This window comes from Abrus precatorius, unplaced genomic scaffold (genome assembly GCF_003935025.1).
Source record: "Abrus precatorius isolate BTA unplaced genomic scaffold, Abrus_2018 Scaffold2, whole genome shotgun sequence".
Lineage (NCBI taxonomy): Eukaryota > Viridiplantae > Streptophyta > Magnoliopsida > Fabales > Fabaceae > Abrus > Abrus precatorius.
This window is the reverse complement of record NW_020874362.1, coordinates 27455206-27472023: the sequence shown is the minus strand read 5'-3', so window position 1 is coordinate 27472023 and position 16818 is coordinate 27455206. Positions and strand designations below refer to the sequence as shown.

At 33.0% G+C, this 16818-nt stretch overlaps 1 protein-coding gene across 4 annotated transcripts; it reads right to left on the bottom strand.

Annotated features, from left to right (window-relative positions):
* Positions 1 to 636: 636 nt before the first annotated feature.
* LOC113857466 (syndetin) lies at positions 637 to 15997 on the bottom strand. Of its 4 annotated transcripts, XM_027489396.1 has the most exons (26): positions 15417 to 15949; positions 14104 to 14271; positions 13697 to 13771; positions 12663 to 12741; positions 12030 to 12094; positions 11851 to 11940; positions 11563 to 11652; positions 11344 to 11430; positions 11099 to 11182; positions 10397 to 10516; positions 9915 to 9943; positions 9686 to 9818; positions 8982 to 9147; positions 8605 to 8951; positions 7350 to 7894; positions 7165 to 7228; positions 6926 to 7028; positions 6655 to 6827; positions 5990 to 6115; positions 5391 to 5461; positions 4810 to 4872; positions 2431 to 2503; positions 2161 to 2280; positions 1786 to 1863; positions 1539 to 1589; positions 726 to 1160 (listed from the first exon to the last, which is right to left on the bottom strand). In XM_027489396.1, exons 1-26 carry the CDS (start codon positions 15645 to 15647, stop codon positions 1059 to 1061), a joined length of 3333 nt encoding a protein of 1110 aa, XP_027345197.1. In that variant the 5' UTR covers positions 15648 to 15949; the 3' UTR covers positions 726 to 1058. The 4 variants fall into 4 exon arrangements, with proteins under 4 accessions (XP_027345196.1, XP_027345198.1, XP_027345197.1 ...); XM_027489395.1 differs by having other exon boundaries at positions 637 to 1160; positions 8605 to 9147; positions 15417 to 15997; XM_027489394.1 differs by having other exon boundaries at positions 8605 to 9147; positions 9686 to 9836.
* Positions 15998 to 16818: the final 821 nt, after the last annotated feature.

The window sequence follows — 16818 nt, the reverse complement described above, 5'->3', positions numbered from 1 at the left end:
TATGTAAAAAAAATTTAATAAACTTGTAAAATAAATATTATTTTTATTTTTATTTATTTTCACATAATAAAATATAAATATAATTTAAATAATAAATTTATTTTATTATATAAAAATATTAAAAAAATTTAAAAAAATCAAAAATCAACTTCCAAAATTCGGTTCTCTAGGAACTGAATTCTGGCTACCCAATTATTGCTACAGTAATTAAATTTAGTTCTATAAATTGATTTGACATCGGTTCATTCACATAATTTTATTTTTACTTTATATTATATCAGTAAAAACTTCTTAAATATCAAGACTTTATTGTTGTTCGTTTATCTTGTTTCATAATTCAGTACATATTTCAATTAACTTTCTTGATGAAAAAGACAGTTCTGCAGTAGATTTTAAGAAAATAAATAAACTGAAATAAACATTCAACACAAAATTTAAATTAATTTGTAACAAAAGCATAAATATCTGTCCTCGTTGATTTTCAAGTTTCGATTTGCTGGTCTGAGTAATGAATATCGTGTTCGCGAACGATATTGTAACTGGTGGTATAATTATTTTAGATTTTGTTATATAATAAATGTATAAAATAATTCTTCACCAATATGCATACTTAAAATAAAACACCTAAACTGTCTTCCATAGCTTCCCCTCTCCCTGGCCAGTTTCCATATTCTCTCTCAAGTTAATCGTGTCTATACAAGTGAGATACTATTGCAATTTATGAACAAAAAGAAATACAAAATTTTTACAAGACAAGCGAGGAGATCCATTCCCTTACAAGACAAATCGGGCGCGATAGTTGTTACCTGAATTGCGTGAAAATTTTTGTATTTGAAAGTAAAGTTATTGTACAATTACAGCTTATTTTCAAAGGACTATCTACAAGACGACACCAAAGACATATTTGGGAACAACCCATAATTAATAGGGGATCAAATGCCAAGCAATATAGACTACCTTTACACGAAGCTCTGCCAAAAATGAAAGACAAAGGGGAAAAGGAGCAGAAAATTCTGTATGCCCGACTTCGTACACAACCAAGACGTATTTGCCCGATATCATTCAATCTTTTCCAGTATTTCCAACCTAGTTTTCCTCTTCCAACCTTTCATAGAGGCAACAAGGTTGATCAGTCCAACAATCTGGCTTTTACTGTATTCCTGCAAGGGAGCAGATCCTCTCATTTGTTAAAAACACTTGACATGGTGCAGTGTCGAGATCTCACCATCTATTCTCATCATAATCCTCAATTTTTGAGAGAGTAAAATATATTCAGTGGGTAGGATGGGAGGGGATGTTTGGTTAAAGAATTTTGTTATATCCTCTTACATATAATAATAATTTCTTCCTCTTCTTAAAGTATTAAATAAAAAACTCATGCATTTATTATCTTAAAAATATAAAAAAATATTTAATATTATCTTCATTCAATAACCGAAGGATTTATAGGCATCAAAGGTAGGAAGATTTATAATTATTCTTGATTAAAACCTCGGCAATGGGATGTGTAATAATGCTATAGAAAGCAGAAATCTTACCGGGTGTGCGCGTGCCCAGTGCACATATTCTGTCTCGGGAAGGTAGTAAGCCTGGTTTAAAAAGTCCAAGGCAAAGAATTGTATAAGTGATAAAATGTAAATTGCATCCAATGGAAGTTTCAAATGTGAGATCCTAATATTATATAGGTCAGGCACCAAAACCCAACTAATACTATCGTGTGGCAAAATTCATCTGCATTAGAAAACAATATAGTAGGAGTGTGTTTACGTGTCTTTTGTTGCTTACCTTGATGAAAGTTTCAACCATTTGTAGTTTGGGCTTCACATTCAGCGACACAAAATGCTGTAGCCCATTGATCAAAACCTGGAAGGTGGAAAGACAAATCCAAAAAATTAAAAAAGAATGACTGACATGGAGCAGGAAGGTTCACCAATATATTGATCTGTAAATTCATATTTGTTCCATAACAAACTCCACACTTGAAAGCTGAACTTTGAAAGTAACTAGACAACAGGAAAACTTGTTATTACAAAATTGAACAATGGATTAAGATTAAATTAGGCTATTCCATGATAATTTTTAACATAACAATCTACCACATGAACTTCAAATCTAACCTATTGAAAGCACTAAGAGAATTGATCATAGCTCAAAAATAACCTGCAGATCCAATGACATAAGAGCTCGTCCTTCATCACTACATCTCTTCACCCGTGAAAGTCCTTCAACAAGAGTTTCTGCCACAATTTCAAGCCCATAATCCAATAATAGGTCCTGAACCTACATAAACAGAAGAACTAACGAATCACAAGTCTTGGTAAAATGCTAGGAATTACTTTCCTATGTTTTTTTTTCCTTTACAACAATCTAAAAGCCAATGTTTTTCATATATTGCACTGAATGAATGTCCCGAGATAGTAACAGCAATACCTCTTTACGAATTCCACCATGAGCAAGTCGTGTTTTATAGTGCTTAAACTCCCCCAGCAACAAATCAACGTATCTATCAATACAATCCATGAGTCAAAAGTGCAGAACAAATGCAGCTTATTTCCAAGATACAAAAAAATAACATTTACTGTTTATGTATACAGTTGCAGTTCAATAACATTAACAACCACCAAGTGTTTTGCCACTAGGTAAGACAAGTTACATGGATCAAATAATCCAATAATGTTCTGTTGTGAACTCTAAATACAATTAATGTACCTTTAAATCATTCTTAATGATTTTGCCGGTAGTTTCTCTGTCTCTCTACTTCCAGCAATAGGACTATCCTCCATTTGATCAACTCTCTCCACAAGTCCTTTCCACATACCCCAAAACCAAGACAAGATTCTACCATTTTGCCCATAAAAATGTTATCCCAACTTTCTCTCTAATGCATTCATTCTTAACCTTATTTTGTCTAGTATGTCCTCATCTAACGCAACATTCTCATCACTGCTATATTAAATTTATTATTTTGTTGGCTTTCACTGCCTGATACACAGCTCCATCCCACATTGCATGTCTAATAATTATGCAATACTATTTTTCCTTGAGCTTTAAGGGGTACTATAACTATTGGTCACCAATAACTGTCAAGCGACTCCTCCATTTCATCCACTCCATTTAAATCCTATGCTCTATATCACTCTATTTCTCAGCTGTTTGCAAAATGGACCCAAGATACTTAAATTGGGTGTGACTTGAGGTAATGCATGATCTCCAAGTTTCACCATTAAGCTAGGATCAATAAGTCTCCTCCTAGACATATATTCCATATACTTTGCCTTATACTTTATTAAAAAAGTCATGAATTTCCAAAACTTGTCCCCACAAATCATAACTTCTCATTATTTCCCTTCTCAACTCTCCAACTAGGACCATAGATGTATTTGGGTACACAATTTAAGCTCAATTTGGATAAACTTGTCAACGTACACTTATGGGTGAAGAAATTAATTAAGTAGAATAAATCAAACTTCTACAATAAGTCAAAATTAACCTGTCATATCAATTTTAGAATATTTAGATGTAAAAACTTTTAAAAAAGTTGGTGGCCATAAGTTAAATTTAACTTGTAGAAATTTTTTTTTTCTACTTTGCCTTCTAATTTTCTTCTTCTAAGAAGTTTATCTAAACTATGTCTTAATTAAGTACTTCCTCAATAAGTTATTGTCACAGGATAGTTCATGTCATAAATTTAACTTTTGATCTTATAAAATAAACTAAAAGGAGTTTACCTTGATAAAGTTTACTGAGAAGTTTATTGAAATAAATTATAAAAAAAAGTCAGTATATCATTTTCATAAACTAAAATAAGCTTCTTAAAAGCTCTTCCAAACACCTAGATCATCTACAAATAACCCGCACGGTAGCATTAATTCTTAAATATACATAATAAAAGGTAATATAGGAATATCTGTTTTGACCCTTGATGCAAACCTAACAGGAAATCTGTTGTGACTCCACCATGTGTATTCACAGTTGCCATGACCCCCTCATACGTATCTTTGATACCTCTATAAATAAATAATATTTATTCCCTTCTTTTCTATGGCCTTCCACAAAACCTCTCTTCCCACTCTAATATGGTTGAATCACAATAACCAAATGAAAAATATTTTAGAAGTTACGCTGTCAGGGCCAAGGATCCGAATATCAAAGACCGTTTAATGAGATTAAAAAAAAAAAATTGACCAAGAGATTAGACGCTAACAATACAAGTGTTGGCAATAAATTCATCCTGTAGTAATGTATGTAATCCTAAATTGCAAATATCTTACTAGGAGTTTGTACGTGTTAGATATAAATCACTCGTGCATTTCAACACTAGCTTAAGCTTTCGGGATAGTTGGCTCATGATATAGTATTACGGCCTCTATGACCAAGTGATCAGAGTTTGATCCTTGCCTCCATTTTTTCTAATAAAAGGTTAAATTTTTGCAGAAGGTAGATCCGTGGATGGGCTTTATGCATTGACTCTTGCGTGATCGGGAGTGTTAGATATAAAACCATTTGTGTTTTCACCCAACAACGTAAGCTTTTGGATAGGCAGTTTGCAGAAGTTAATCTCCCAAAAATTCATTCCCGTATACAAATAACCAGGGGTTCATACTCAAGAATGTCAGTAAACCAAGATACCAACAGTGCAAATAAGATTTTATAAGTGCATGAGTGCAATAAGTTGTTTATCATTTTATTTTTTATATAAAATCAGAAACTACCTAGACTTAATGCAATCAACTATAAGTAATAGAAAGTGCAAAAAAGAATGTCTTGGAATTCAAATATAAATAGTAAAGATGATCCAAAAGTACAAACCCATTATGCTCCATGCCAAGCTCTTTTAATTCCCATTTACAATTGGCAACACGTTCAACATACCTGTAAAAAGTTGAATAAAAATTAAAAAACCAACAGTTATAGTTTAAACTCCATGGCCTTTCAATACACTAAACACTCAATTAGGTTGAATTTTTGTTTCCACAACTTATAATCCACATCAGCAGGTGCTTGTTAAGAGGCCCCGAAATATGACCGGCTTACAAATAAATACAAGTATTTGACAACATTACAATCCTTTCATCATATTTCAGGACACAATTTATCAATTTTAAAATATATTACAAAATATTTTTTACTGCAAAACAGTTTTGAATAAGTATTTCCTTTAAAATAAAGGAATCCTAAATATGAAGTTGAAATTGTTGATATATCTCACATTGTAAAAAATAGGGTATCACTTAATAAGTTCAATGTGGTAGAATACAGTTTCCCTCCTCAAATGGTTTTGTCAAAAAACAGGACCCAAATGGGGTGAATGTCAATTTGATAATATAGAAGTCATGTATATTAGCAACACTTGCAAAGCAACCTTGTAGACTTGTATACATTTGTCTTACCCATTAATGTGCAACAGTAGCCTCACTGTTGTCCTATGAACATGCTCTGTGAGATCCGGTACAGCATCCACCTATGGAAATCCTTATATATTAAAGATCGTTGATATCCATAGTTTTGCATATTAAAAAAGGTAAACAATTTAATCAATTAGAAATAAACAATCTGATTCTGATAAAAACAATATATAATATATTCTAATTCCTAAATATCCAATCCTAATATGAGCTTCCACTAGAAATTAACAACTTGATTAATGATTACATACATACAATTGGATAAGAAAAATCTTCAATGAAAGTTACTTAATGACCACAAGAGGGGAGGGAGCAACTCAACTGGTAAGTAAGATTCAGATCTTTGTCAATTAATGTCAAATTCCATGTCATTATACAAATAATTTTTCATTGAATAGTCAAAGATAACTTTAAAAAGTAACCAACACAGTTCTTGATTTACAGATTCTTCAAATACCTCATCCCTAGGCATTAACACATAGTACTTAATACACGTGGCTTCAAACATCCAATGGCAAGCAGACCATGGTGGAAACACAAATGGAACTTGAATATTGTAACTTAAATATTAAGATTCCACATACCAGATGAAGATAGAAATCCTCAAGTATAGTTGAATTACTTTGCAAGAGCATTGATTGGAGATGAGCTTTGGATCTATTCAGTATTCGAGCAACAAGAGATATAGTGTCAACAGCCACACATCTTTCCTGAAACACAGAGCAAATGCATATTTTACACAGCTTCATCCTTGATTCAGAACCTAAACTACATGAATAAAGCAAGTATATTTATAAATTTACAAGCCACCACAGACTCCAATAACAAATTATTATAGGACAGAGAAAAAGATTCCTTGATTTTATAAAAATCATCTTGCAACATTTCCTTTCTTCCATATGCATTAGATGTAGCTTGGAAACTAAATTAAGAATGCAACCACCAAATGTAGTAACACAGACGATAAGATGCAAGTTGCAGGGAAATGTCAGATATAACACAAATGTTTGACTAAATTTAAGAATAGCATTATTTCTGGGCCAAAATTCAAAAGATAATAATTCCCACTTCATTTCACGATGAAATTTTCTACACAATCATAAATGAAAAAAAAAAATCAACAATGTCAAGCAGCTAATAAACAGCAAATGAAATTACCATAGATGCCGTCAAATTTAAATAATAGTCATGCAAAATAAAAATTTAATGCATGAGTACTTTTTCCCCAAAATTAACTTTAGATGAATACCTTGAGACCTAAAGAAGTCCCTGAGGAGTGACCAAAATTTGCATGGGGAGGATTTGTCGGTATCAATTCAGTATGCATGAATGATGAACTCAGTGATGTTGGTGAAGATGATTGGAACTTAATCCACTCTTCACAATCCTGGTTTATTCTGGATAAAGCTGTTCTCAAGTGATCTGCATGTCAAAATTGAATTCCATTGCTAATTACTAATCAAACTCAAAAGTGGATTTGGCCACCAATGTTTGAGTATCAAACACACTACACCACTTACAATTAAGAGAGTTAGTCGAGCTTTTTCCACTTGAACCAGTGTTTTGCTGACCAAATGTTTCATATATAAAATAGAAAAAAACTTCAAACAATTGGCATATTCCCTGCAGCAATATACTGAATCAGGAAAAAGAATTCAGAGGAAAAATGTAAAGCACCACCAAGCTTGTATCTGTAACCTGTAAAAGAAAATAGGAGGAACGGGGTTGTACTGCCAGCCATAAGGGCAGAAATGCCTACCTTAAAGAACTCAACATTAACCACTTCTAATTTCTGCATAAGCCTTGCATATTTATCCATAGACCTTAAATTTTAAAACATAAAATATCTCATTAAATCCATTAAAAATGATAATACTAATAAAACCATAGTCCATATAGCAGAAAATAATCAATTTTTCAAATACAAAATGTAAAGTAACTCACTTTAAAAGACATAAAGAAGATCCAGTTTGTGCTGTATTCTCTTCATCATTACCATGTGAGGAGGGATTTCTTGAATGATTGGGTTTATAAATTCGACTAGGCAGTTGACTGTCTTCATCAATAAAGTCAGCAAGAAGATCCTCATTTTCATCTTCTGAAACAGAATTGGCACCATTGATTTGATTGGAATCATTCTTTCTAGGTGAAACTTTATCATCATGAAAATTATTGTTTGAATTCCCATCAAATTCACCACAAACTGATCCGTTAGGTTGGGAGTATCCATGACCTTCTCTGGGGGTTGATAATTTTTGCAAAAAAGGGTTTCCACTTTTAATCCAATGAGAAAACCCATTCTTCCTTGCAGTGGTGTGCACCATGTTTACTGATTTATCGGAATGGATTGCACTAACATTAGTTGATTTACCACTGGATAAAGAAATCAATGGTGCTCCATCACCAATAAGTCCAGCAAAACTGATAATTTGTACTGAATCTGGAGGTAATTTTAGCCAAGTCTCTTTCTCCAAAACCATTTTTAGTGCCTAAAATGAGAAAGCAGGAAAACAAATTTAACCTTTTCTACACTATTTTGGATTATTCAGGTGCATAGTTTGGAATATCAACAAGCCCAAACAACAATTAGGTAATTATGTAGCTAATTATTCTGCATTACAATTTTGGAGTGGCTGAAGGAAAAAAATACAATTAATTAATTTCTTAGTCATTTACTTTTTGCATTCTGCAATACTTTCATCAAACAAAAGCAACTGTCATTAACTTTCCACACAATTATGGCACAAAAGTTTCCAGGATCAAGGACCTTCTAGTTCTACAACAGTACCACAGATGGCATAGCTGACATATTACATCATGGAACAAAGTGCTATTGTGAACATTTCTGGATCTAAAAATACAATAAATAAGTAAATTCTATATTTTTGCTTTTTTTACAAGTAAAATTAATCAGATGAGTACAGAACAACAAAGTACAAACAAGAATGTGCCCAACATCCCAACACGCACCTAGAAGGAACAACAGGAGTAAAAAAAATTAATGTAATAATTTATCAGTTATAATTCTAAAGATAGCTGGAACCACATCACTAGCTTAGAGCACCATGCAGACATAGGACCAGAAATGACATTGTATTCCATGCATCATACAAGACCCAAAGGCACTCAATAAGAAATCAGAAATAACATTACATTACTCTAACAACCACGAAGAATAAGAAGCCTTAAGGTCACTTACATGCACATTTTGTCGATGAAAAGCTATGAAATAGTTTTCACAGACAACCTTTAACTTCTGCCTAAATTCAACTGCTTCAATTCCACAAAAGGCTTCCCCAGTCAAAATGAAGACACTGAGATCTTCATAGTTTTTCAAGAATTGATGAATGCTGGCAGAACATGATGCAGCAGAAGAAAGCAATACTGACACACGACTTGCAGTGAGATGCCACAGATTTCTGCGTCCTCTTTGAAGGGTCTGTGAAACAAATGTTATAGCTTCTTTGCGAAGATGGTACCATGGGGATTCAATGCTTGATGCCACGTTGTCCTCACTAGCCTCCTTTGTTGGATCGTGAGAAACACTGTATGGTGAACCAGTAGTTTCAGTTAGTGAGCTGATTGTTGCAGATTCCTCCCTAGAAGATGAGCCATGTATTATATCTCCATAACTGGACATAGAACTGTTGCAGGCTCTTACATCTGAATCAACTTCCCGAGCCTCACCTGGACTACAGGAAATGTCTTCACTGCACTTATTAGAAGGTTGTGTTGCTGAGTCCTGAGATTAAAATCAACCATATCTATGAGCCTGAAAAGCAAATATCAACAACTATAGACCCTGCTGTAAACATGAATAACTTTATTCCCAGTCTCTGACTCTCTAGATTGGATACCTATTGAAATACTGAATGTTTGTGACGATATCACTAAATAGCGATTTGCTCAATTTTCAAAACCATAAGGAATTCATTCTCCAACTTACATGTTGAGAGAGATATTGGATCTGAAGATTTAAAAATAGGGATTAATAGCATGTTTGTTAAATATTAAGAAATAATCACATTTTTTCAAAAGCTCTAAAATAAGCCAAACCAAACATTGAACTAAATTGTGGGATGGAAACCAAAGAATGACTTATCTCTAACCACAACAAAGAAAATAATTAAAAACAAATAAATTCTTAGATTGACCTGATACTAGTCCACAACCGGATATGAGTTATTTTGGGTATACAAATATTTGAATGCACAAAAGCCGGGGGGTGGGGTGCATAATAAATGGAAAAAATATTCACTTAAGAGGAACTATAAATTTACCTTTCCCTCTAATTGAAAATCCATAATTTCATGGTAGGAACACATGAGGTCAAATAGAACAGCCAATGTTCTTAATAAGCACTGCCTGAACTTAGATTCAGGTATTTGAAGGCATAGATCGCTGTAAGTGAGCCTGGAATGGAAATGAGAACTATGAAGCCAATATAATGTGAAAATACTGAAATTAGTCATTGAAGAATGGTAAATATGCTTGCAGAAGAAAAAGTACCTACTATTTTGCGAAAGTCCCTCCTTATCCTACAAAAAGATTAAAATACTAATTAAACAAGTCCTTTTAAGTTTTGGTTGGAAGAGAAAACAATTACAGTCCTTTAAATCAAGCAAACTAAACTTATGCAAATTCATTGCTACGAACAGTATTATTGTTTCAGGGCCTCAGATATCAACAGTTATGGGCTCTTGTTTTACTCTTACCCAACCGAACGAATTAAGTTCTGCCTATCCTACTTTGAACCACCACATATGCATACATTTATATCGAATGAAAAGTAGTAATGGTACAAGGGCATTAGCACCACAATGCTAATGTCCAGAAGCTAATTATAAAAAATAATGAACTGCAGCTCCTCACTTAATTTTAATTACATGTCAACATTGTGAAGTGGGGAAATAAACTATAAATTCTCCTGCCTCCTAAACAATTTCAAAATCCGGATAAAAAGAAGTTAGGCAAGAAAATGTATTGCACACCTCATGCACAATAGCCTTTAACACAGAGTGCGTTTCTGAGATCACTTCTTGCATGAAGAAACTCTGTATCTTCTCAGCAAGACCAGCAGTATCCCCTATTAATGCATACGCATCAATTACCTGTATCACCTCCTAATGTTATATCATTTATAATATATTTCCAACAATCCAATAGCAAACATTTTCCCAAACACACCGTAACATGGAGATTTTTTCTTTTATTTTGGATAAACAAAGAATGTACTGAGAAAGAAAAAAGAGAAGCAAATACAGAAATCCTTTCAAGCTAAACCAAGAAATATGTAATATAACACAGCATGCCAATCTTGCCATAGATCTATCAAAAGACGCCCTCCCCCTCACCCCCACAAAAAAATGGACCTTGGCTGAAGCTCACTCTCAGTGTAGTAGTAAAAATGACTTCCAAAAAAATTACCATCACCAAGAATCACCAAATAACATTTGATATTAAACTACATCGTCACCTAGTTTAATTTGAACCAATTCAACTTCATAAGGATTCACAAAATTAATTGAAAGTTCAAAATTCAGAACTAGTTTTTAATTTGTCACACACCCTTGAAACAGAGAGAAAACAAATGAGTATATACACTCATTGCTCCTTCTAGACCCTAAATACTAAAAACTTGTTCCATATGACTAAGAAGCAAACCAATTTATGACGAAAAAAAATACACTCACTGTTATATAGCCATCTTCCTTGAATTCTTGACATACTCCCAATAAAAGAGCATCCAACTTCTGTAAAGTTCTTCCAAGCCAAACCTACATAAATAATTCAATGGAAAAAACTTAAAACAGTTAAACACCAAATACCCTACATTTTCTTTGGGATTCAATTACACAAGTTCCAAAATCCAAACATGCAAGAAAAATCTTAAGAAACGTTCATGCTTAATCCTTTCTAATAGTTATTCAAAATTCACCTCCACACCACAACTCATTTCTTGTATTGCTGAAAGATCTGACAAACTATCTAAGAGTTGCAAATACTCAGATAGGACTTGAAATGCCTGCATAATGATCAACATAAAAGATAAACACGTAGAAGATGCTTTATACCCAAAAACAAGGAAAGCAAAAATAAAACTTGATTGTGAGTGATTGACCACAATCTGCATGTTAAAACATATATGGAAGCCCACCTTCCAGTAATTCCCTTCCTCTGCAAGAGATTCAAGTGTTGATTGCATGTCTGATGCACGTCGAAGTTCAGTCAAGGTTGGAAGCATATCCTATGAATGGAAAAGGATGAATTCATGAAGTCACTACCACAAGTGTAAGCATGGTATCTTAGACTAAACTAAATATCCCCCACAAGAACTCATGAATAAAAAGAAATCAATTTTCATAGCACACAATGACATAAGATGAGAAAAGGGGAAACAAAGCATTGACATTTAAAAAATAAAAACTAAGGTAGACAAAAATACCAGCAGAGCTTGTTTCTTTTTTGAATAAGAATTCACAATCAGATCCCTTGAAACCTCATTCATAGATGATGTCAAGTGTCGTCTTCCATTCTGCAAAAACAAAACCGTAAAAAAGAATGCAGTAAGAGCAAAATTGATCATAAAGTAAATATCAGCTCCTTAAGAGTTATGCTGCTTACCATACAGATGACATTTGCGATTCTTAAGTCTTTTTCCAATTCGCTGACCAAATTCATCCCCTTCACTGGCCAAAAGGAAGTATCAGCTATTATTCTAAACTTTTTTTAAAGAACATCAAGTGATCCAGAAATGGAAAGCGGGCGACTGCAGTAAAGTTGCATGCATCCAACAGTGCATGTTTGGTTCAGCTTGTTTTGAGGAAATAATCATTTGTATTTGGCAGCTTTGTAAGAAAGTATTTGAAAAATAAGCAATTATTTCCCTAAAGAAAAGCTAATCCAAACAAGCACACAATATATCAATCAATTTAGACCAAAATTTGTATTATTTAAACCAGAAATGATACTGCATTCTTCCAAATACATTTACTAATAATGATAGAAGTAGGATAACAATGTCATGTCAAAGTCAATCAAAGAGTAATTAACTTCGTATTGAGCAATTCATCATCATCATAATAATAATAATAACGTTTCCCAGGCAATAAAAATTTGACCACCTTGAAATAAGCAGATAAAAGAGAGTGAACATCAGAAACAAATGCTAAGCAAATATCTAGCATGCATAAGCTCATGTACCAAAACCTGCACACAGGAGGTGATCAATACTCTAAAGTGACCTCTTGAACTTACCCATTACTTCATGATGCTCCATAACGTGGCGAGATAAACGCTCTGCTACTCTATCCAGTTGGACCAATCTAAGGGCAGCCTACAAGACAAAATCCAAGACCAAAAATCTTATGAAGAGTATTAACAACATGTAGCAGGATAATACAACCTAAATCAACTAAGAAAGTTCCCACAAACATAATGATAAACCTTCAAACATATCTATCCAGAAGATTTGAAATTAACATTAACACCCACAACGGTGGAACTTATTATATAACCCTGATAAGTGCCACACAGTCATTAGATTACTAACAAAATAGAGCATGAAAAGACATCAAACAATATATAATTCAACTTCAACTAGGTAGTATTTAATCTGCTCAGTTGGCAAGAAGATACAGTGAGGTTAGTAAGGTTACTTGTATGTCATTGGCCTCAATAACTTAATGAACCACAAGATGACCTATGATAACCACGTGCAACAAACAGAAAAGAAAATTAACTCAATAAGTTAGAAAAACAGGCTGAGATCATAAAGATATTTCAAACCCAGTAATAAAGATGGGAATAGATCAAGCAATTTATCCACAGAGAGTACCCTAGTCCCTTAACTGGTACGGAGAAACCCAATCCTACAACATCACTTCTAACCTATCCCTACAACTACATTGTTGAAATAAAGGAATGTCTCTCCAGACTCCACATTTTTTTATTACAAACAGAAACCAAGAACAACTACCACATTCCAGTTCAACACAGATGTCAGAAACACAACCACCATTAAGGGCAAGAGAAGACAATTTGCAAGCATACAAGAGACAAGTATCAAAGCTAATAATATTTTTAATAAATAAGCATGAAGATAATAAATATCATCAGCTAAAAGTGAATAAAAAGTAATAAGTTTCTTCTAAGCTCATAAGTAATATGATAGATTCAAGTATTTTCATTTAGAAGAATAATGACTAAGCAAAGAACATTTTACCCTAAAAGACAAGAAAAGAGTTAAAATATTTTCCACTGATAGCAAGACTGAGGAACATGATCCACACCTGTTTTTCAAAATATGTTAGTTCATTTTCTTCAGCAGGAACATGCTCTAAAACATGCCTAATAGGATCAAAGTCCTGCATAGAGACATTCATAAAAGATTTTAGTAACATTTGTGAAGAAACCATTAATGTCATAACTCATAGTGAGGAAGTACAAATAATTTCAATAAAATTTCAATGAAGTGCAGGCATGAAAGGAAATGATCGCAATGTTAACATGGGAACAAAGAAATAGTTTTTCCTCTCCATATTTATAGCAAAATTTTAATGTTATAGAGTGTTTTTCTTCTTGTTTGTCATACTAGGTGATAGTGGCATAGCCGTATAATCAGTAAAAACAAGAACATAATAAAAAATATATAATTTATTAAATAATAATATGCTAAAAAGGAGAAGCTGTCTATCACCTCCTCATAGAATTCATCCTCCAGCTCCTCCACTACTTGGCTGTGAGGTCTGCTTCCATATATTGAACTCAGTTCTTCTGAACTTGATGAAAGACTATACCTCTGGTGAGGAGGTAATCCTGCAAGAGCACGAGCTACAGCAGCAGCAGCAGCAGCTCGAGCTGGAACCTGTTCAACAAACATTTATTTATAAAAACATGAACTGTGATTCTAGCTCTCAAATCAAATAAGGAGTCAATCCATGAATACCAATTATATGAATATGAACAGCAGGATAACCAGAGAGCATTCACCACATTTGATTCACTAGTGGGCTTAAGCATGAAATTGCAAGTTGATATTCAAAATATTTGCAGATCACTAGTTACTAAATATTAAGAATGCAAGATGATCAACTTTGTTAACAATAGAAAACATCAAGGTTGACAAACTCCTCATCCTTACTACATAAGACTACTGTGATATCGAGGGAGGAGATCCTAACAACAGTTGATTGACAATGTGAGAGGATTATGCTTTGATTGTGAAGAATTCAAGCATTCAATATGAAAGCAGGGACACAATTGTCACTTCATAATTATGATTCACAAAGATTATTATAGCTGCTGAGCTTGAAGATAAACCACATGAAACTAAGTCATACTCAAGATGTTATTGGAACTCAAACATAAAATATATGAAAAAACAAATCATTTGGACTCTCCAGTTTCACATTAAATTGGTTTCTCGCTGGAACTATTTATTGGCCATTCTAATGAGCCCATTCTTTCAGTGACCTTATTGAACTCCTTCTGGCAAATTGCTTTCATATTTAACGGTTTAACCAATAAATCTCTTCAAAATAGCAAATATAACTCTATCCCACTTACAATGATTCTTATGTGCAAAACTCACATCCACTCCATAGAAACATAAATAAACAAGCAACGCAATATTCAGCATTTCCTACAACCAAAATTCTTGACGAAAATCATTTTACGATTTCATTATTTTTCCAAATCAAACTTACAAGCATTTATTTTTATACCATAAGCTCATGACTTCCAGCACAAAGTCTTGCGCATTGATAATTCCAATCAGACACATAGCAACTTCAATCATCAAATCCCAAACTCGCACCAATTGCATTCAAAGCAACACAGTTATCGCATTAACCTAACTTAACCACAGCCACAGAACCGTTCAACAATCCAATCGCACGGCATTATCCAGAACTAAAACCACATTATATAATCCCAAAAAAAAAAAAATCCAACCGAACGAGTACTCTGGCCGTGCAATTGCACATCAAAATCACGTGCGAATTGATTTACCTCGGGACGATCAGAAACGGAAGGGAGCAATCCGAGAGATCTGGCGGACCTAACGGAGCTCAATATTTTTTCGCCGACCTTAGACAAATCCATTGCTCCTCCCTGGGAGAGCAAAAAGAAGGGGAGCAAGTAGAAAACCCTAGAGCTCTCGATCCCTCCCTCACTCAAATCGCCATTGAAAATGAACGGATTCCCCAGCACGCTTCCAAAGGGGAACAAATTCGGCTGCATCTCAACTCAAGTCCCCGAGATCGAGCGGTGACAGACACGTTCCATAGCGAATCGGTTGAGTATGCACTGCGAGTGAGATCTGATTGATGAAGGGTAATGCGAGGTTGAAAGTGGAATGGCGACGGTTTAATTGCGTTGTAGACTTTTGGCGTTTACTTCACTGGCCACAACCGCTGCTTCTTCTACTGTGCATGAATGAATGACAGAGATCGTTGCTTGGTGCTTGTTGACGAAAAGTGGCTTTGAATTTGGGATCACACTGTGACTTTGCGAGCATCTGGTTTTGTTGCTTTACTAGAAATTTACCTCGGATTGGGAGAGATTAGTTAATTAAAAGTTCTCAGGGGAGCAATGCTATTTCTTCTTCTTTCTTTTTTATTGCCACGAAGTATTACTCGTCTTAATTTCTTATATTGTAAAAAAAAATTGCTTCCGAATTTTATAAAATATCGTGTATTTTTAGTCTAGATGAAAAAAATTAATAATAATAAATATATAAATAAAATGTATTCTTATTAATTTTTTTATTAAAAATCATGAAAAATAATATCTATAATTTTTAAATAATAAATTTAACTTTTTATATTATAAACGAAAATATATTCTTTAAAAAAATAAAATACTAAATAAAGTTATTTTCCTTTCCAATTTATTACTTATATATTTTATGATTAAAAATAACTTATATGAATTATACTTTTTTTATGTTGTAAATTTATTTTTTTACTTATATATTTATTAATTTTATTATAAATTTCAAAAAATTATTTAAATAATTTTATTATGCATTAAAATATATTAACAAAAATATATTTTTTTATATTTAAAATTTGAAAATATATTTTTATTATAGAATAAAATCTACGTACTTCACTAAAATAACAATAATATATAATCAGGTTGCACAGAGTTTTTTTAATGAAGATATGGATAAAATTCGATCACTCTTCACACGTGTCCTGTATTTGACAAGATAAAATTAATGGTCATTTATACTGTTTTTAATACTTCATGTTTAATTTAGATAACTACTTTTAAAATTTTGCAGTGTTTTTTTATTCAGTGGTGAGACATTAATCTTTTGAATTATAGTCGTTTAATGTGTTATGATCATATATCAATAGTTGGATTTAAAAAAATCTTTACATACACGTTAAATACAGGATCAAAT

Excerpts from the sequence above, each read along its gene's own strand:
- LOC113857466 (XM_027489394.1), bottom strand. The coding sequence starts at position 15,647 with ATGCAGCCGAATTTGTTCCCCTTTGGAAGCGTGCTGGGGAATCCGTTC. Across the intron at positions 10,517-11,098 it reads AGGAAGATGGCTATATAACA|GTAATTGATGCGTATGCATT; the intron begins GTGAGTGTATTT and ends GAGGTGATACAG. Across the intron at positions 7,229-7,349 it reads TCTTCTTTATGTCTTTTAAA|GTCTATGGATAAATATGCAA; the intron begins GTGAGTTACTTT and ends TTAAAATTTAAG.